This window comes from Photinus pyralis, unplaced genomic scaffold, assembly GCF_008802855.1.
Source record: "Photinus pyralis isolate 1611_PpyrPB1 unplaced genomic scaffold, Ppyr1.3 Ppyr1.4_LG3a, whole genome shotgun sequence".
NCBI classification, from domain to species: domain Eukaryota; kingdom Metazoa; phylum Arthropoda; class Insecta; order Coleoptera; family Lampyridae; genus Photinus; species Photinus pyralis.
Genome location: NW_022170509.1, coordinates 21,513,899 through 21,534,828, shown reverse-complemented (window position 1 = coordinate 21,534,828; position 20,930 = coordinate 21,513,899). Strand labels below are relative to the sequence as shown.

General features: G+C 36.4%; 2 protein-coding genes across 2 annotated transcripts in view; both read right to left on the bottom strand.

The window, feature by feature from the left end:
* Positions 1 to 1,233: 1,233 nt before the first annotated feature.
* LOC116166267 (protein trapped in endoderm-1-like) lies at positions 1,234 to 6,972 on the bottom strand. The gene is made up of 5 exons (XM_031481140.1): positions 6,831 to 6,972; positions 5,545 to 5,791; positions 4,411 to 4,513; positions 4,114 to 4,316; positions 1,234 to 1,955 (listed from the first exon to the last, which is right to left on the bottom strand). The coding sequence occupies exons 1-5, from the start codon at positions 6,916 to 6,918 to the stop codon at positions 1,583 to 1,585; spliced, it is 1,014 nt and encodes a 337-aa protein (XP_031337000.1). The 5' UTR covers positions 6,919 to 6,972; the 3' UTR covers positions 1,234 to 1,582.
* A 1,699-nt stretch (positions 6,973 to 8,671) lies between these two features.
* LOC116166136 (voltage-dependent calcium channel type D subunit alpha-1) overlaps positions 8,672 to 20,930 on the bottom strand; it is a 37,056-nt gene continuing 24,797 nt past the window's right edge. The window contains 30 exon segments of the mRNA XM_031480976.1: positions 8,672 to 9,243; positions 9,374 to 9,666; positions 10,082 to 10,413; positions 10,465 to 11,133; positions 11,186 to 11,340; positions 11,388 to 11,490; positions 11,558 to 11,745; positions 11,748 to 11,877; positions 11,924 to 12,539; positions 12,594 to 12,646; positions 13,780 to 13,887; positions 13,998 to 14,082; positions 14,139 to 14,305; positions 14,354 to 14,489; positions 14,772 to 14,895; positions 15,282 to 15,406; positions 15,457 to 15,569; positions 15,621 to 15,715; positions 15,784 to 15,904; positions 15,955 to 16,165; positions 16,225 to 16,376; positions 16,426 to 16,499; positions 16,547 to 16,956; positions 17,009 to 17,112; positions 17,165 to 17,355; positions 17,408 to 17,560; positions 17,618 to 17,724; positions 17,782 to 17,921; positions 17,968 to 18,073; positions 18,601 to 18,886. Of these exon segments, the coding sequence (XP_031336836.1) occupies positions 8,933 to 9,243; positions 9,374 to 9,666; positions 10,082 to 10,413; positions 10,465 to 11,133; positions 11,186 to 11,340; positions 11,388 to 11,490; positions 11,558 to 11,745; positions 11,748 to 11,877; positions 11,924 to 12,539; positions 12,594 to 12,646; positions 13,780 to 13,887; positions 13,998 to 14,082; positions 14,139 to 14,305; positions 14,354 to 14,489; positions 14,772 to 14,895; positions 15,282 to 15,406; positions 15,457 to 15,569; positions 15,621 to 15,715; positions 15,784 to 15,904; positions 15,955 to 16,165; positions 16,225 to 16,376; positions 16,426 to 16,499; positions 16,547 to 16,956; positions 17,009 to 17,112; positions 17,165 to 17,355; positions 17,408 to 17,560; positions 17,618 to 17,724; positions 17,782 to 17,921; positions 17,968 to 18,073; positions 18,601 to 18,886 (5,858 nt within the window). The 3' untranslated portion in view covers positions 8,672 to 8,932.

Below are 20,930 nucleotides of genomic sequence, written 5' to 3'. Positions count from 1 at the left end.
AGTGCTCTTCTACACAGTCCCTAGGGATCCAAGGAACCTAAATATTAAATTTCAGCTTTCTACGCAGCAAAGATAATACTACACACACTTACTTTCGACAAATTGAAACATTGCCGCCATCTTGTAAACAAATATGTAATAAAATTTGGTAGATTGAATGACAAACGAAATCAGAGATGACCGCGTATACCTGTAGTTATCTACCTTTATCGAGCTGGGAAACCCTAAGTAGCTAGAACTAATCGACTTTTATGTAGGTATATAGTTTTTACTATTTCTGTTATTTTGATTACTTGGAATTAAAACTCACACTGGCAGTGTTGGGCAGTAATCCCATTACTGTAATGGGATTACATTTTTCAAAAAATTGTAATGGATAATTGGTCTTATTTTGGAAAGTAATGGAAAGACCTGTAATCCCATTACAATGTTAAGGTAATCCAATTAATCTATTACTTCAAGCATTACCCATTACTTTTAAATTCGCAAGAATGCAACTATAGATAGGAGATGTAAAATGATATATTAAAAAAGGATAATTGTTGTTTAATTTGCTGCGTCCTGACTCCTGCAGTTTTGTGTGGGTATTCAGCGACGCGGAATAAGCAAAACACAAAAAAATGCGCTATTCATTGGCTTGAATAAAAGTGAGCAAATGCTTATACTTCCAAAATTCAAAGTAAATACTCGTAAGTGTCCCTTCATACTGGTTTGTTTAGCAGCGCTGCACTGTGTCCTGTCCTGCTCCTTAGCAGCGCTGCTAAGTCGCCCAGTGTGAAGGAGCACTTACGAGTATTTACTTTGAATTTTTCAAGCATAAGCATTTTGCTCACTTTTATTCATATGGGGGAGGGGGATTCGCATTCATTTATAATGCAATAATAAGTAATTAGTCTTCGCCGTGACGTGACTTTCGCTCGTATGCTGTATCACGTCTATGTTTTGCATTAATTGCTATTTGATAGGTATTGGAGAGTGAGCCCCATTAACCCAGGGGAAGATGTGTATCCTGCGCTGGTGTCCCACCCTGAGGTGGCGGGTGCTTTTATAAAATACAATACGCCCTTATGTTCTAGTGCGGCTGTTGAGAGAATTTTCTCAACAGCCTCACTTATTCTAACTGCCAGGCGAGGACGCCTTGCAGGCAGCTATTTTGAACAATTGTAAAATATAACGATTGAATACTATTGATTTTTCTTTAATCTAAAATGCTATAAAGTAATGAGTAAGTAATTGTAATGGATAATTTTAATAGAATCGATAAAATTGAGTAATGGGTAATGGGATTACAACATATCTTAGTGTGTAATTGGTAATGGGTAATTCCATTACTCTATCCTTGTAATTTGCCCATCACGGCACACTGGGCACCTATATGTAAAAATATAAATAAAAATTGTATATTTACTACAATATCTAACTATGCAAGGTAAAGTTGCAACCAACAAAAAGAGTTCATAAAATAATAACATAAATATTAATCTGAAAAAAATCAGTTTTCAGTTCCTATAGTTATCAGTCTTATAAAATGTTAAATAGATATTAACAAAATATTAACAAGATTAAACTTTTAGTTTCAAAATTATGTTAGATCTACATTTCCATTTATTTTATCGGAACACCCAACTTTATTATCTGTGGTTCCAGGTTTGTGCGAGTTTACTTCACAAACCTTACCGCTGCCTATGATGCAATTGAACAACTTTGAGTAAGCAGTACGATATTGGCGGTTACTCGCAGCGTAAATAAATGGATTTATTACACTCGAAGCCCAAGAGAAAATGGATGCGACAACGTGTAATGCTGGATATGTAACCTCATCATCAAATACATTCATTAACATAGACGGCAAAAAACATATTACGAAGCACAGAAATATAACTAGCATCAATTTCGTTAATCTGTTGTCTTCTTTGTCTCTAGATGCTTTTCTTCTTTCCTTGACAGTTTGCACACTATAATCAAATTGAAGAATGTTAAATTATGCAGCCAACACACCAAGTAGGTAAATATAATTTCAAGACAAAAGTCTTTTCTGGACATTTATACGTGAAGGTTCTTAGGTTGAAAATGATTACAGTTTTAGATATAAGTAATAGAAGTATCGACTAATAGGTACCTACTCTACTGCTACCATACAACTCGATCGACAATGCAATAACTCTAGGTATGTCACCCTCGTCCGTCGATATATTGTAGAACAGCTATCTACTACCTACTTCCGATGAGAAATAATCAATGACTTTTTGGCTTCAAGGCGGCACAAAGAAAAGGAATACACGTACCTACACCTAAACGCCACTTACGTTACGTTATTCGAAACACCAAAGGCCTCCATAGATTTAATCCTGAAAATCAAACTGGTTACGTAGGTGTGTATGCGTATTTATATAAATTGTTCAGATTTTCTGGGAAAAACCTCAAATAGAAGGAGGAATAATAAAAACAAATAAATATATATGCATCTCAAAAATGGGAATAACCACCTTTTTGACGTTCAAATTAAATTACTGCTGTTACTTGAGGGGATGTAGGTACTTATCATTGCCGACAAAGTAACGACAAGAGTTTCGAGTTCATAGCGGCACATAGAACATGTGAATTTAGTCACAATTACAATTAATTTCTTCTTTCAGTCAGATGGCCACGATAGACTTTCATTCGATGAATGCAAAGTTGGGTAGTTACAAAAGATAGAAATTACCCATCAGGTCAATTTTTTGACGTTTGAACTACGATAATCTCCCAATAACATACTTTTTAGAAATTTCGGTGTTATCATGTGAGACATTTAGCCTATTACCTGTGATAAAACTATAACATTATTTGTGCAAATATTTTAAAGAGCACCTTCCACAGAGAACAGGTGTATGTAACACATGATTTTTGACTATCACTTTATGTATGTAAAAACAAGTATATAAATTGTGCACAACTCTTGTGCAGATAAAGCGCATTTTTTTAACAGAAATAGCTTAGTAAATGGTTGGATTATAAGAGGAGGAGGTTCTTTACACACAAACATTACAGACCGCCTGGCATACATTTAAAATCCTCCGACACTCCATTCTGCAGATTTTGCCTTTGAGAGTACTTTCATTCAACAAACCGTTTTTGAGATATTCGCTAACTTTTGACATTAGAGTACCATGAAAGACAAAAACGCAAACAATAGCACATTTTTTGTAATTGTTAAAAAATGCGCTAAAAGGTAAAGAATATACCTAGGTTAATTGGTATGTGACTGATGGTGTGTCTCCTTTAATTTTTTTCTCAGCAACGAGTAGAGTTACAAAGACGGGTGGCACGTCTTTGAATATAGGTTTTGGGGTACCTATGCCCTTTCCGATTTTGCAAAAAAATTTCAACATTCCTTCCATGAAAGGACGCACTCCTCAACGGGGGTGCGAAAAAAATCTGATTTCGATAAAATTTGGTGTCTGGGGTTTTCTGAACATGAAAATCACGAATCTAAAAGTAGTTTTTGAAAATTCGAAAAACAACATTCCACTGCAATTCTGACCCGGATAACGAAAATGGAGAGAATTCCACGAAATTTGTTGTGAACATACTTGATGGAACAAAATTGTCGAGCGGTTTTTTAACATCACTTTTCAAACAAAAGTTATATTTGAAGATTGGTCCTTCGGGTCGGAAAGTGTCCCCCGCCTACTAATGAGTCATCTAATTTTGAATGTATATAAAAAATTAACGATTTAAGTCGATATTATGATAGTTGTAATAATGCTTATTGATTGTAATGGAACATTTTCCCACCACCAGCAGTCATGCAGAATCTAGATCTGGTTGGAATCGAATTGACTTCAATACCCATGATCGACATGTCGAATTTTGTAATACCATTTAATCATAATATCGACATAAATCGTTATTTTTTTTCTGTAAGATTCTATCGGAGTTGTAGATCAAGACATCAAGAGTGGAAATGTTCAGTTTTCCCTGGCCTATATAACCTAATGCATTCGGTGCAATATGGGCTAGATATTTTTTTTCTGGAGTGATATTCGACGGTACCTACCGAAAGAATAACCATATTTATATAACTTTTTTAACATACTGACTTAATTAAATGAAAGGAAGCAAAATACTTACTCGTGTGTTCTAAGCTTCATTCTTGTACGTCTAACTTTCCAATAAATGCAGGAGTAGGACATTATAATAACAACGCAGGGTAATACAAACCCTAGAAGGAATATTGCTTTCTTCGGTGATTTATTGTCCTTCTCTAGAATGGTGCAAGAGAACGTAGATACGTTTAGTCCCAGTCTTCCCCAGATGCCCAAGAGGGGTGGCAACTAAAATAAAATTATAATCAACTAATGCCTAGAACAGCTGAACGCTATTGGGAAAATATCTATTCTAAAGAGACCAAAATCAATATACACTTACCATTATACTAAAGGAGAAACCCCAGCAAAAGAACAGCTGCAGGCAGATTGATGCTGTCGAATACATTTGGTTGTAGTATCGATTACAAGATATCAAAATGTACCTAAAATCACACTGCTAATTTATACAAATTTAATTGTCATTGTTATAAAAATCAACAGATTAGCTATATCTGGATGAGGTTACAAATAATCTTCACCGAGAACGATCGTTTCGGGTTACTATTTTGTAGTCTCAATTAATCTTATTAATTATACATGTTATTATCGCCAGATTAATAACCGCGTTGATATTTTTAGAACCGTATTCTCACGGTAAGGTTGCTTTCATATTGCAAATTTCTGCCACCCTTGACAGTAATTTATAGGAACAAATAAATTAATGCGTTTATATTAACAAAGGAAGCCAAAGTGTACGAATTATAATCTAATTCGTTTATTGCTAATTATTGTCAAAATTTAACTGGACCGTCAATGTAAAAATTAATTAGCACAAGCGCACATCCAAACTAGCCGCTCACATTTTTTATGTCCTTAAATTAGACATTTAACATTTGACCTGAACTTGTGTAATTTGTACAATGAAGATGATAAATTAACCGGACATACGATGAAGTGCGATTTACAAAACAATACCATTCATACGGTGGTTTTGGAAAAAAAGTCTTTTCGGACTACGTCATTATTGCAAATACGTTTTGTTATGTTATCTGCAATTAATTAAGATTTTTTAAACTACATTTAAATATTCTATAAAAGACAAGCAGCGTTCTGTATAGAGAACAACACATGCTTTATGTTACGAGACAAGGATGTAATTGATAACCTAACCAGAAAACAGATATTGAAGTTGAATTTAACGAAGCGCTTTGAATGTGCAGAAGGAATTAATCCATTATGGAAGCCACATAAATAAATATAAAGTCTACACAAATCTCTAAACATTTAAGTGCATAAATTACAATAAAATCGAATAAGACAGGATTGGATTAATCTTATGCTAAGGTATTTTTAAATCTTATGGAATTAGAAAACTGACTTTAACGCCATTTCCAACAAAAATTTACTGCCCTAGCTAAAATCGCTGTCATCTAAGAACTATTTAATTCTGTATATTTGTAAATCTAGTGCTCACCTATTAATTGTTATAGCCACCATATTGAGCAGAGAAGCAGCGACATTGCCGTAAAATAACACAGGAAATAGTTGACAAAGTACGGTTCCTAATGTCCAAGCTTCATTAACGTATCTCGAAATCGTTAAAGGCAAATTAAGGGCGCAAAAAAGTAAATCCGCCAAACACAGCGAAATCACGAACGCCGTTGTTGCTTGTACGCGTAATTTTGGACATCGTGCCAATGCTATGATCGTAACTAGGTTACCTAAAAGAAAATTCTGTAAAAGTTGGGGCGGATTAAATTTTCAAACAGTATAATATTCCCTTCCATGGAAATCTTTATTTAAATATCGCGTAATTTGTCTGGTGTCACTGAAGGGTTGCAAAGTGAAAATAAATAAACAACCGTCAAAGGGGTGTCAAATTTTATAGAATTGTTTATTTATTTTCAAATGAGTAACCCTTGGTAATGACACAATTGTGTTTAAATTAAAGCGTGGCGAGTGAAACTACTTAGACATACAGTAATAGCTGGAGCCAGTAAGAACATATTCAAATCAGAGGTTTCATTTTTAAATCGGACAAAACGGAAGTATTCTATGCAATCAAAAATCATACATTGAAACGTAAATATTCGAGTACTTATCTTATCGTTTAGGCACGGTTACAAAAAATGTAGGTATTTGATACATTCGAACAAAATCCTTATAACTTAATCCAAAATTCATTCCTATATAAAAAAAAGTTTTCACGTGCCTGCAAATGATCTTTGTCTCCTTTTGCCATCAACGCAGAGACCAAACAGCTATTGGCACCTTTAAAATTTCAATGATAGAATGGTAACTTCTTATACTATTTTTAATTTTCTTAATTGAACTCGAGGAAAGATGACTAAGTATAGAAATCAAGCTTAATTCGTGTTGCGCCTACCGACTTGGGCAATAAACACATTTTGCTTCAAGAATAGGATCATTTAAAAAATATAGCGTTGATAATTGCAGAAATAACTGCGGAAAATTCATAAACAATTAGAAGAAATCAAGCATACCCACGAGATAAGAAATTAGTAACTGTTAAAGTTAAAGAGATAAGAATACCTGTTTATAAATTGCAAATCAATCGGATGCGCACATTCATTTTATAACAATGTTGAAATTGTGATCGGTATTTCGCATCAATTACGAATAAAAAATATGTTACAACCCCTATACATTTTGTAAATCTGTATTTTCTGCCACTACCTGCACACCAACTATTTTAAGGCTGAATTTAATTAACAGTACGTAAAATATAAAATATCTCACCGATAACTCCAATTATGCAGAATAAAATTCCGCAAATTGCGGCAGCCACAGTAGCTTCTCGAGGATACTTCCTACTTTGGTCCAACATTATAGTTTTTAACCGCACACAACTGCTAAAATGAAAATTTTCTCAACAACTGAAGTATTATGAATGAGTAAGGCGGGCATTATGGAGATTGCGCGTTATATATTAGAGTGGTGATAAGTACCTATACTATAAGTAGGCAGATGGCGATTACTATACTAGATGGCAAAGGGTGGGTTAGTTCCTTTCTAAGATCTAAAAATGGGCCCTTTCCTATATATAATCCTCACGCACAAATACCTATTTAACGTGTAAATGTCGGTAGGGTACAGTTTACTTTAAATCACCCTAATCCGTAATTCCGTAAGACCTTTAAATTTCAGTTCCTTATTTTTGGGTATCTCGAAATTTAACATCTGGAATACCATAAAAATTTTATAGATCAGATGCTTGGAACAATTTAACTAACGACTTCGGTTCTTTGGAGTTAAGAACCGATCTATGAATGTGTCTTAGATCATTGTCATTTAATTCTTGCTTTATGTGAAACAATTAAGTAAACTATTACCTATGTATCCGCGGCCAAATGAACCTTTTGTAATTCCTTAGAAAGTCTACATACAGGAAGATTGCTGTCAAAATAGTACAAACAATATATTGGCTACACGTAGGAACGCATCGACGATGATAGGATTACTAATTCAGTGTAGCTACCCAGTATGACTACCTGAAATAATGAAATGTTCGAATTGTAAGAAATAAAATGTGGTTTCAATAAGGCACATTAAGTGAATCAAGATCATCGCATTGGGTTTCGGAAGTAGCGTAAACTGTCTCATAAAAAATTAGCGTAATATCCTAAGCATTGCATTATAATGAAGTACCTATCGGTACACAGATTTTATATCTCTGGAATAAAAAGATATAGGGTGGCGTTATTCTTGTGTTTGTCGAAACGAAATTTGTGAGAAATTCTAGGCAAATATTGACTTACAACTTAGCGAGTGCTTCGCAACTACACTCAGTAGTCATTTGGCTTGATTGTTTAAAAGGTATAATATTACTAAACTAAATCTAGAAAAGCGGCAGAGCGGCGTGACCTTACGTGGTGCTTAAAATTGGACAACTGTCACAGTTTGACCCCAATCGTTTGCCATTTATCGTGTTCACAGACAGACAGACACCATCGCCTCTCCTAAAAAGCTTGCATCGCTTTGCTTTGCCTCTTAATAAATAGTTCTAGGTCTCTGTTGATGCTGAGAAATGATTGAATCAAGAGTAGTGCAACATTGAGCACATAGTAAAATCGAGGTTTGGCTCCCAAATCAAAAAGGTAATCCTTCACACTCTTTGTTTTATTATTTTCTGTTCGCCTTTGCCGTTAGGTGCCCCTGGCGTTCATCGCAGAGGCATATTGTGGAATAGACGCCGGTACAAGATCTTAATTAGATGAACGGGTTTTATGCGAACCAAATCCTTCTATACTTCTTTTCCCAAGCATCGAAACCGATATTATCCCAAAGTGATGTGTAGTGAAGGATAAAGCGTTAAAAACTGGTATTATTTATTTAACTTTGAGTAAAAAATTTATCATAAACATTTACTACACAATTTTCCACAAGAGCATCATACAAATCATACAGAAATGAAACAAAAGTTAAGTGAACATGTAAAGATTAAAATGTTTAGAATTTTGTTAAATAGGTCGTTAAAAATTTTCTCACAGTATGAAAGGAATGAACTAATTCTAAACTGCTGTGATAGTACTGAAGACATAAACGTAATAAGTTAACATACAAATTATAAATCACTAAAGTAAATGAAATGTACGATTATTTTATTTTGTAAGTAATAGTTTTGACACATTTGATATTACAAAATTGCATTTTTGTATTTGTTCTCACACCCTGTACAATTGGACTTCTAACTGGAAAAACAATCCTTCAAATAAATTCCAGGTTAAAAAACTACACAAAATTATTTACTTAGTCTTCTTTGGACCAGAGTGAATTAGGCACTTGGTTGTTAGGTCGAGGGAAAAGGGAGGGACCACTTAGGGATGACACGTCGCAATTTGCTATAACTGCGATTGTAAAGCGTCCAACGTTTGTACATTTATTCGCCGTTCTTGCTGTAAGAGATGATGAGCCGCGCGATCCATTTCTTCTTGTGTCATGTCGAGAGCTTCTTGCATTTCCTTTGACGTGTATCGCACAAAGTCGGGATCACAGTATTTGCCCAAACCTTGTTCCGCTAGTACTCTACCTACCAAACTTTCTGCAGAACCCACTACCTCAAAAGGTGTCGGTCTTCGATCAGCGGGACTTCCAGGTAAGGAATGTGAAAGGCGTTCGGGACCCGCGTGTCCATTTGGTTCGCTGTGCGGCGCTGAAACCGAACACATTTCGTGCAGAGCATTGTCCGCAAACTTTGAAGCTAAGCTACGCTAATATTTTATTTAGGGCATGCATGAAGGGTTAGTAGCATGCAAGTCTGCTATGAGCGTTAAAGGGCTAACCTCGGCCGTGGAAGGAAGCCCTGTGATTAAGAAGATAGCAACGTGCATGGCGGGAATTTCCATCCGCTTCCAAGGGTTGCAGCGAGCTAGGCCAGTCGTTTGGCTCCGGCAAGAAGCCTGCAACTGCCATAGCTTGTGCTTGTGCGAGTTTCAGGCCACTTGCGATACGACTAAAGCTGGGTGCGTGTTGCACAGGCGATGGCGAGGCCGTCATGCAACCGCCCCCTAGACCCAGCCGTACGCGGCGCGGTGGTGGCGTCGGTGGCAACAACTCAGTGTGGTCATCCTGCAGACTGGCACAAACACAACAATCACCACATGACAAAATAATCAAAATAAAAACCATCAGGCAAACGCACACGCCCACTTACGCTTACCATTGTAGTGGGGGTGTAGGAAGCCAGATTTACTGAAATTTAAATTCACGTTTTACCATATTATCCTCATACTTTTGATCCTGTCATTTCTTAGCCTTATACAAGTTACGCAATGATAAAATGGTAATAGTGTCTTATTGTAATTACGTTGTCAAATTTATAGAAAGATGTACTTCAAACGATAACCAATATCTATGTTAGGCAAGATAAATCGAAACATACGTTCATCCAAATGTTTTAAGACAACGTTAATTGGGTTCTGATTGAAAGTACTTTAAATTTCTAGACCATAATACTCATTAAATATACATGTATGATTGTTTATACTCACCCGATAACTTCAAAACTCTTTTTATCGGCGTCGTTAGTAAAAACGTTACTAAGCGACCTGAGCGGAATGGACTCTTCGTCTTTTAATCCTTCTTGATTGTGCAACGACGTTACGCTTGCTCTGTTTTGAAATACGGCATTTTTTACAATTGGCGTAATGTGATTCATCCCCTCAGTTATTCCCTTTTGAATTGAATTATATGGAAGAAAATCCCCGCTCGAAGCTGGTGATATTTTGATCTGTGTTGACGCAACTTTTAGAGATTTCGTTCTGTTAAAACTGTGTCCTCTTCGCATTGACGACCACACGCTACCAAACAAAGAATGATTTCGCTACAAAGTCATCTATTAACTATCAACAAAAAAAGCACTTGTAAAACATACTCTATGCATAGGTTCGGGATTGTCATCTATTAGTTCATCTAAATTTCCGGAAATAGCACGCTTGAGTTCAGGTCCCGCTTCATGTAATGTTCGTAAACCCGCTTGTAGGGTAACTGTGTTATGAGACTCTTTATCCCCTTGATCTTTCATCTCTTGCTCTTTGCGCTTTTTAAATCTTCTGAAGTAATCTTGAATGAGAAAAGTTGCGTAGAACTTTCCGACTGTAACTTCATCTTCAACTCCAGGGGGAGGAACCACCTGATCCAACAACTTTGGACTTGTACGTTTCCAAATTTTTTTAATAACGGATCGTAGCTCTGCATTTGCGTCATCTATGTTTCCTTCAGTCTTAATTCGCAGAGATGTACGTACTACAGCAAATAGAGTTGCATTAAATAATACAGTCCCGTCACTATTTAACGGCATGTTCATAGAAACTAAACGTTTGCAAGCTACCCGATGTGGACATAGTTTACCAAAACCAAGAGGAGGAGAGATCTTTCTTAAAAGAGTAACAACGTCCAAGTGTTTTATTCTGCCTTTGGCATCAGGATCGTATTCGCTCCACAGCCTTATAAACTCTTCTAAGTGATGTGGGCCGAGTATGGACCAATCTCGAGTTAAATAATCAAAATTATCCATGATAACGGCCACGAACAAATTTATAATCTAAAATCGCAAAAATAAAATCCAAACACAAAGTTCTGTGGATAAGCTTTACCAAAAACGAACACAACACATAAAAAGAAATAAAATACGGGTAGGCAATATCGAAGCCACAAGTAGTGTCATTTTTAGTGTCATTTCTCACGACGGGGTCGCATTTAACTTTGTCCGTAGCTGCACAAGACATCATTATTTCTTGCCACGCTTCGCCTAAAAGGAAACAGTATTGTAGGCATGGTAAAATGGACATAACTAACCTGTTGCTGATCGAAATAAGACCAACAAAGCTTGAAAAAACGTGGAAAAGTTATTGTTCCGATTTATTTCACCGTCACCATTGCGATCGATTTTCCCAAACATCTGAAAGTGTTCAGTATATCACTCACTCACTTAGGAATGATGCTGATGTCTATGAAAATCGTAATACCTGCATTCCAATCACAGCGTATATAAAAAACAACATTACAATCAGCAAGGCAACATAAGGCAATGCCTGAAATGATTTCAGGAAAGTCCATAGTAGTGTTCTGATGCCTTCTCCTCTACTTAACAACTTTACAAGTCGCATTACCCGAAATAACCGAAAAAAATTTATTGAAATCAAACCAGATCCAGGCTGTAAGCAACTGTTAACGAACCAGGACATTTTCTACAATCACTTACTTTAACTTCTGAATATATAATGTCAATAAAACTTCCAAGAACAATGATAAAATCAAAAACGTTCCAAGCGTCACCAAAATAATTCTAAAATACATTCATTAATGAAATGATCACCAATCAGAAAGCTCACCTTAAACCGAAACGCGGCTAATTTAAACACAAATTCCAACGCAAATGCCGACGTAAAAATCATATTAAGGATATCTAGGGCGGTGGAATAAAAATCTGGTTGTCTGTGAAACTTCATGGCTAACGTTATTGTGTTAATTAATATAAGGACAAAAATAGTATACTCGAACGGTCTTGACGTTACGAACCACCACACTTTGTATTGAATGCGATGCTTGGGAATGTATCTTCGAACTGGCTTCGCTTTTAGAGCAAATTCTATACAGTTTCTTTGATTCTTTTCTAGATAGCACTTGTATTCTTGTTCACCTTCATTTTGGAATGTAACAATAACAAAACCAACGAATATATTAACCATGAAGAACGCAATTATAATTATATAAACTATATAATATATAGCAACAATTGGGCGGTAATTGTGAATTCTTCCAAAGTTTTCGTCTTTGGAGTCAATGGAGACGTAAAGAAGATTTGGCCACCCTTCAAATGTTGAAACAGTGAATAATGTCAACATAGCTTTTGCCACATTGTCAAAATGGAATTTTTCTGGTTCCCACTCACGCTCTTTTATTTGCGGAGCGTCAATGTTTCCTTCTTCGTAAACAATGTAAGTTCCTCTAAAAACTTAGGTATAGTATAGCAATTATTAGGCGAATGGCAGAATTACTTACTTGCAATCCGCAAGGGTTAGCTTGGAATCATCAGTGCATTTATAAAATTTCCCCTAAATCCACATACAAGTTATTATACTTTCTTCGACAATTACAAACAAGCAAAAAAGAGGGCATACGCCACACCATGCAAATTGTCAATATAAAAAATTTTCAAACACTTAGTATAACGTGCTTACAACCACGTGCAATATACCACTTAATCTCTCTAATCTTGATTCACTTGTAGTCATAACTAGTATAATGTCGTATAATAAACAAATAGACGAAATAATAAATCTACCAGTTCTACATTGTTAGAACTCTTGCATAGACTTGGTTAACAACCGCCTGCATTAACACAACAAGCAGCACTCGCTGACTCCCTAATGCAAAGGCAACAGCGATTTTTATAACAGCGAGACTGAAAATGTATAAGCCGATATAAGCTTACCAGCTTCTACAGTGCCGACAGATAGACAGGCAGACAGATACAGTGTTCTGCGCGCGAAGACTACCGTGGTTGCCGCCGAGGACTGGAAAGAAGGCAATCCTCGGCGGCTCCCAGCTACGGCCAGAACATGCAGGTCTACCTTCGAGTGCAGCAACAAGCTTGAGCTATTACCTTAAATAGCTGCACCCCAATCACAGCGAACATGAACTGCAGGAGGTAGGTAACCAGCATTATATTTCCGATCGTCTTAATGGCTACTATCACGCATTTCACTACATACTAGCCATGAGCAGAATTGGCATGAGAGGATGAAACAAACAAAACATAGTGTCAGTAAAATATGAAACTGCGGAAAACAGAAGAAGTAGTGGTAAAAGGTATGTTGTAAAGAGCGAGGCTTCGATTGGGGCATCGCGCAGCCAGCCGGGAACGGTCAAATGCACCCAGGGTCGGGTCGCGTTCGCTGAGGAAGGGAGCCAGCAGCCAAAGCGGCCGCGGCAGTGCCCTAGCCTAGATATGACTACAAGTGCGGGTAGTGCGCCGCTCGGCAAACTGCACTGCATACTGCACACAGCACTTCAGCACTGCACAGACACAGCGTGGCATGCGGGTTAATAGGCCGGGACTCCCAACCTCAAGCCTGGTCGCCACGGGTCCCAGCGCATACAGGGGTTAATACTGTAAAGGGCATCTGTAGTAGAAAAACCCATAGGTGCATTTGCTCATAAACAACAACGGACTGCTGGTGCCTACCTTGAACAACTGGACTCCTATTACCGCAAACATGAACTCAAGGAGGCAGGTGACCAATACAATGTTGCCGATGGTCTTTACCGCAACTATCACACACTGGACTACACGCTAAAGATAAAGACAAATCAAAGAACGATAAGTGGCCCCTGCCTCCAATTAAGTTACCTATTTGAATTTGGCCAGACCTAAAAGGCCAGCCCCATAAAACGTGACATTACCTTAAGTCCCTTAGCTCTATTAATTGCCCGCAACGGTCGTAACACACGCAGCACTCTGAGTATCTTAACGACAGATAGCCCATCTCTAAAAATATGTATATATCACATTAATCCACGCACAAGTTAATTTTCTACCCTTACCTTTGGATAATAGATACCAATGACACACATACTACTACCAAATCCAAAACGTTGAAGGCAGATCTGAAGAAAGCTCCCTCGTGTAAAATACATCCGTACGCGATAGTTTTGAGCATTAATTCCAATACAAATATAGCGGTAAAGAAGTAATCTGAATATTGAAGTGCCTGAAAGGCGTTCGTATTAATAATCCCAAACACACATTTGGCACTAACCCTTCCTAAAGTCGTCTCAGTGCTGGATTGCAATGGATCTTCCATCACTAGTAAGGCCGATGATATTAAAATACAGGCTAGTATAATATTACCAAACCAGGAATGATTGCAGAGCCAGTGGCAGAATATGCGAAACCTTCAAATACGAAAGATCAGTGTAAAAAAACTACATTATAACAAGAAATAAATGTTAAAAACACAAGGACATGATACATTCATGATCCCATCACATCCATTGGAGCTGAAAATATCTACTTAAAATGCATGGGTTGGGTCAGTTTAAGAAAGGATTCTAATAGTATGGTAAGTCGTCTACTAGGGCGCACTACTACAAAAATTTGGTGCGAGGCTGGTACAGTGTCGAGGGGATCAAGCGGGACACACTTCAACAACAACCTACGGCACCAATGCCTATCACCTGTTTGTAGGAGAGAAAATGAAGAATGACGTCGCTGGAGGTATTGGTAACTTCTTAGAACTGGATTTCATTTCGGACATACGCCTAGGTCTGGCAGTTACTTCGCCTTCGTCATTCTCCAAATCTGGAAAGACGTGCACACCACACACATTAATCTATGTTTACAACTGACATAGCTGCCGGAAGTACCAAGTCTGTTTAACACATCGTTTAAGAATGCATTTTATCCTCCTGCAGCTATGTCCCGGTCTAAAGGGGCATACCTGTTTGTATGCGAAAAGATAAAGTACGCCCTGCCTTTTGGAATTGGTCGAGGTACGTTTTTGATGTTAACCTCTGATAGACGACGGGGTCGGGCAGTTTGTTTACTAGGTTCATCTACTTGTTCGTCTGAAAATTACGGCCATTTCGTTTTGTCGTTGTAATTATCTATCCCTATATGCATTGCGTCTACTATGTTTTTATTTCTATGTGCAGTTAAACCCGTGAACGTTTAATAATGAAACCTACCCTGGCTGTCTGCCTGTTCTTCCTCTTCCTCCGCGTACCCTTCCTCATCATCTTCTTCCTCATCAACTTCATCTTCGTCATTCTGTCGCTTATCGCGCGATTCTGTTTCTTCGTCTCTTTCCGATCTGCAATGCATGCATGAGCTTCTAGTAGATAGGATTATGAATATCGTCACCTTTCCGAATCATACATTTGACCGTCTTCCATTTCCTCCTCGTCTATACTACGCTCGTCCATATCAAGGTCCTCCTGAGCCGGAGTGGGACTTTTAGATTTATTTTTTTCTGCCTACGTCAAGAAATATATTTAAACGGATGAACAGCGAGTGCAGTACGTTACCTCTTCTTCTTCTTCCTCTTTTTCGATGGCTGTGAGCGATTCAGCGTCAGCTAAATTATCAACAGCAATAGCCAAGAAAACGTTTAACAATATATCTAACAGCTAAGTTAGAAAGAATACCAAATTAAGCGCAGAATTGTAAAGTGTAGTGTGAAAAGGATACAATTACCGCAAATAAATAAGATTATGAAATATATACAAGCTAATGCTCCTATCGTTTTAACTCCACCATAAGCTTGTATACCATCATACATAACAACATTCCAGTCTTCACCGGTTAATATCTGGAATAATGTAATATTTTTGAAAATAAACTTATGTGTCGCTATTTTACCTGAAAGACAGTTAACAAGCTTTGCCAAAAGCTGTCAAAGTTGTGCCTGGGCTTGTCCTTATTAACGTTAAAATTAAATCTTCCCCCAAACACTTGCATCCCCAGTAATGCAAATATAACAATGAAAAGAAACAACAAAAGTAAAAGTGACGCAATAGATTGTATGGAATTTAACAAAGACGCTACTAAATTTGATAACGATCGCCAATATCTGGAAGTAATAAATTAGTTATCAATAGAATAGCCAAAAGTTCTTGTTGGTGTACGTACTTTGTTACTTTAAAAACCCTAAGTAACCGAACACATCGTAAAACGGAAATGCCAAGTGGAGGCATAACTTCAGTTTTGGTCAAGATAGTTTCAGTAATACTACCAATAACAACGAAACAATCAAATCGATTAAATAATGAAACGAAATAGCCCTAAAACTGAGATGTGAGTATGTACAATCGTTTAGTTTCTAGAAATTACCTGAAAACCGAGGCTATACATTTTCAACAACATTTCTAAAGTAAAAAGCGCTATGAAAAACATGTTTGTTTTTTCTGAAAAAGAAAATATAAAAAAATTACAAGACTAAAATTCACGCTACCTTGAAATTCATCCAACCAATCCGGTTGCTTGTAATGTTCTGTGGCTAAAACGAGGGTATTTAAAAACACTAAAACGATAATCAACCAATAAAATGCTTGAGATTTAACAGCTTTTCGACACGCTCGTCTCATTCTGCGATTTATACGTTCAAAATCTTTTTTACGTTTTCTAAATCGAGATTCCTGTTGAACTTCTACTTCTTCTCCTAACTGATCTGTTGACTCCATTTCATTATTGACTTTGACTTTAATATCCTGATTAATTTGATCTTCTCTTTCAGGTTCAATATCTTCAGCTTGTGTTATCCAATCTAAATAACCTTTAAGATCTTCATCAAACTGTTGTTTTTCCCTAAGTTTGTGAAAATCGCCTCTCGCTTTTGCTTTCTCTCTTTCTTTGGAAAACTCTCTGCGAAAGAAGACATGAATTTGAAATACCTATACGTATTACAACGCAATACCCGCTTAATACACCAAGAATTAAGTTCATAACAAAAAACGCTCCTAAAATCACCATGGATACAAAATATATCCATTGCCACGTTCTTCCCATAGCATCTTGAATCTGCAAAAAGTCCTTTTTAATTATCTGTTTATATGGGTTTTTTAGCGATTACGTAATAAAGCACTTCGGTCCAGCCTTCTAACGTGATACATTGAAAAACGGTTAACATAGAAAGTCCAAAGTTGTCAAATATCGTAATTCCATTATGCGGACCATCAAAATAATAATCACAGTACCACGTTCCTGTTAATTCTGTACAGTTATATCCATCGCCACATGGTGATGGATCATCCATCATACTTTCTAAGGAACTTAATTATAAATATTTCAAATCGAATAAAATCAAAATGTTTACTTGTTTCGTTATTAAAACACGTCCTATGCATTTCCCCTGAGAATAGTTCTAACCCAATAATTGCATATATAATTATAACGAACAATACCAACAAAGCAATGTGTAATAAAGGCACCATGGCACGAAGTATCGAATTTAACACAACTTGTAGACCTACGGAAATACAAATTATTAGAATACCACTCTCTTAATGTTTCTAATTCAACCTACTTGGAACACCTGAAACGAGCCTCAAAGGTCGTAAAACGCGAAAAGCCCTTAAGGCTTTTACATCAAAAGTGTCTTTTGTAAGATGTTGTAAAACTGTACTTATTGTTCTTTAAAACATAAAAAATTAATATAGGTACATTCCATTTCGTTTATGCCTGACTTACCCTATTACCACTATAGTAAAATCTAACAAGTTCCATCCATTTCTCAAATAAGCACCTGCGTGCATTATAAAACCATACGCTATTACTTTCATAACACATTCAATTGTGAAAATTACTAAAAATACATATTCGATCTTTTCCTAAAAGAATCGGACTTTAAAATACCGCTGATTAGGTTTTACTTACCAAATACGCGTTTGTAGAGTTAGAATCGCCACAGGGAAAGGGAGTGTACACAGCTAAGGCAACACAGTTGGCAAATATTGTAAGTAAAATTAGGTACTCAAACGGTCTAAATTCGTATTAAGGAAAAGATTTAATTGTGCACTTAATTCCAATTTCTTTAATATTTAGATTTATATTAATAGATGAAAATTCCAAACCCAACAAGACTTCTTGCTTTGCAAAGCTGGGCAATTTGAGTTTGTAAGTATCTACTGATCGCTTGCACTGAAAATTGTATGCAGCGTAATACTAGTAGATAAAAATTAGGTACTTCTTGTATTGTAGCAAATTGTCATCGTCATGAACCCATATAAGCTCGCGTCGCAAATATCAGAAATGATCACTATGTTTTCTAAAGCCTTGTGAGTTCAGTTATATAAGGAACATGGGGTTAAACATTTACAGAAATTTGCGATTGTGGGTTACGTGTGTGTAGTACCTACGCTCGTATCCGTACCTGAAATAATCATTTTCAGGTGTCGTGTCTTGGACCTTAATGCCACAATATATTGTTTGTGATAGTACTAAACGCATACATAAAGAATAACAGATGTAATACAAAACAAAAGAACTAACAATTTATAAAAAGGATACTTCCACTCAACAACGTCAATGCAGAGCTTTCTGACGGGGTTTTTGAGCGACAGGCAGAAGAGGGCACGTTGTGGCCTATCTGGGGGTGGTTTTCCACGTCTTATCGGCCGCTTGGGGGCACTAGGCGTGCGGGCCCCCGCCTGTGCCGGGTTGGCACCCCCTGCCCCCACAGTACTCATCGCGGTCGCTGTCGCACTAAGCGTACTTTGCCATGCGCATCCCGCATAAGCAGGTTGCACAGACCACAAATGATTTTTGTCAGATTCTGGAAGCTCATACTGCAGTCCTGAAAAACAAATAGAGATAATTAGAAAACAGCTCACGTTGAAATGCGTACATTCGTTGTTCTTATGATTATCAACATACACTTCGTACATATTTCGTAACCCTCTCTCAACAAAAATTAATCAACGCACCCAATCAAGTGGTAGATTCTTGTGCTCTTTTACGATTTACTTGAACCATGTGACAACCAAATGTTTTGGGAAAAAGATATAACAAAATGTAGGGTTATTATGGCGCATCCAATAATGCAATAACCCCTACTTGCATAATTCCTATATCATCTAACTAAAGCGTAAAAAAAGAAAAGTATAGAATATTCATAGGTGATGAACCCCTTAATTAAATTTTAACTCAGTCCAGCACCACTTGTTGCTGTATGTTTATAAATCACAAACAAAACAATGCACCCCTTTTTCTTTGAACAATTGTAAAATGCGTGAGTTACCTATTATTTTCACATTAGGTAAAGCCCTTGACTTTGGTTTAAATTCAAGATTTAGATTGTTATAAAATTCCTTCAAGTTTATTTTATTCAATCTTCAAATTTGTGGCAGGTCACATACAGAAATCAATATACTCGTGTACTTAACAGTGACATTCGTGAAAATGTATGTCACTGTATCAAGTTTTAATCCTGCACTTAAATTTGCCCTCATGGGCACTATTTCCGTCAAAAGTATTCAGTTCTTGTGGAAAACGTGCTCGATGAAAAGCACTTATGATTTTAGTAGACATCTCTAAAATTTCATAACTCCCAATTGGAACTTTTTCAAGTTAAGTGTATGCCGATGAATAACAGCTGAATTTAACACAAATTGAACTATACGAAATGTCTAAAATTATTAAGGAAAATTGATTTTAACGTACTATTCAATAAAAATGATAAACTGCTGTCGTGATTCGCGTTTCACTAACCATTTGAAATTGAACGTCAAAGACGTCATAAAACTTATCATTCAGTTGTGTGCCCATTTGCTTCTGCCTAAATTGTTAAAGGTAACTTGCCATGAAGATAAAATTAAAAGAAAACAGTCGGATTGTTTAGTAGTGATACATGTGTAGAAGGGGGTTGTCATGTTGAATATTTTATAGAAAAGGGTTGGATATTTTCTCGTTTGAGTGCAAAATGTAAAGCATATATATATGCGACAAAATTGTTTTATATATACCTACTTTTTATCTGTAGCTGTACCTACTATTTCAAAATGCATCTATTGGTGAAGTCCATGAATCATTTAACAAGAAAGAAAACACCGATAAATATAGCATGCTACTACCTTATAACGCAATCATTTACTAAGCTATTTCGGTTTTAAAAAATGAGCTTTATTTGCACAAGAGCTGTGCACAATTTATACTTGTTTTAGATAGGGACAAAATATTTTTTTTTTTTAATAAATTGGCATAGGTACACTTGAACAGCTTGACATAGATCTTGCAAGAATGAATTTGGGTCTGTGTTGGACTTGGATTAATAACGTTTGTTGATTATTTGATGTGGAAAGATTACCTACCTATGTTTAATTAATTTAACCCTGCTGTCCTGTTCGGGTCTATTTGACCCAAAAACAAATTCATTTCTTCTTTTAAAGAATACCGCGCGGTGTAACGCTATGGTATTGCATGACTTTGTTCGTTAGTGTACAAGGTTTTATTTTCGAGCTATATAAAAATTTTACTTCCGCTATTATTTTTTAAAAAGTGAATTGTTACCTATGTATTGTTTGGGTCAATATGACCCGAGTGAATATAATAGCAAGAATTGCATAATACACTTATTTTTAATTGACATTATTCTAAATAACGTAAACATAGGTATTTGTCTATAAGATTTGTGTGAAAAGAAATAGATCTCGGCAAGTAAGAACTAGCTGTTGCTAGACGAAAGCCGTCGAACAACGTCGATAGTGAATCTCGAAATGTAAAACTGAATTCAGTACGTTTGTATATTTTGATTGAGAATGCCGTATGAAAGACCTTTTTTTTTACATGAAACATGTATTTTTGTTAATAGAGTTTACTTTAATACATATTAGATGAATTTA

What these genes read in the sequence shown, in the direction of transcription:
- LOC116166267 (XM_031481140.1), bottom strand. Translation starts at nt 6,918, where the DNA reads ATGTTGGACCAAAGTAGGAAGTATCCTCGAGAAGCTACTGTGGCTGCC. An exon ending in GTTTCTCCTTTAGTATAATG is followed by an intron (nt 4,317 to 4,410) that starts GTAAGTGTATAT and finishes ATTTTATTTTAG; the next exon opens with TTGCCACCCCTCTTGGGCAT. An exon ending in ATGAAGCTTAGAACACACGA is followed by an intron (nt 1,956 to 4,113) that starts GTAAGTATTTTG and finishes ATTTGATTATAG; the next exon opens with TGTGCAAACTGTCAAGGAAA.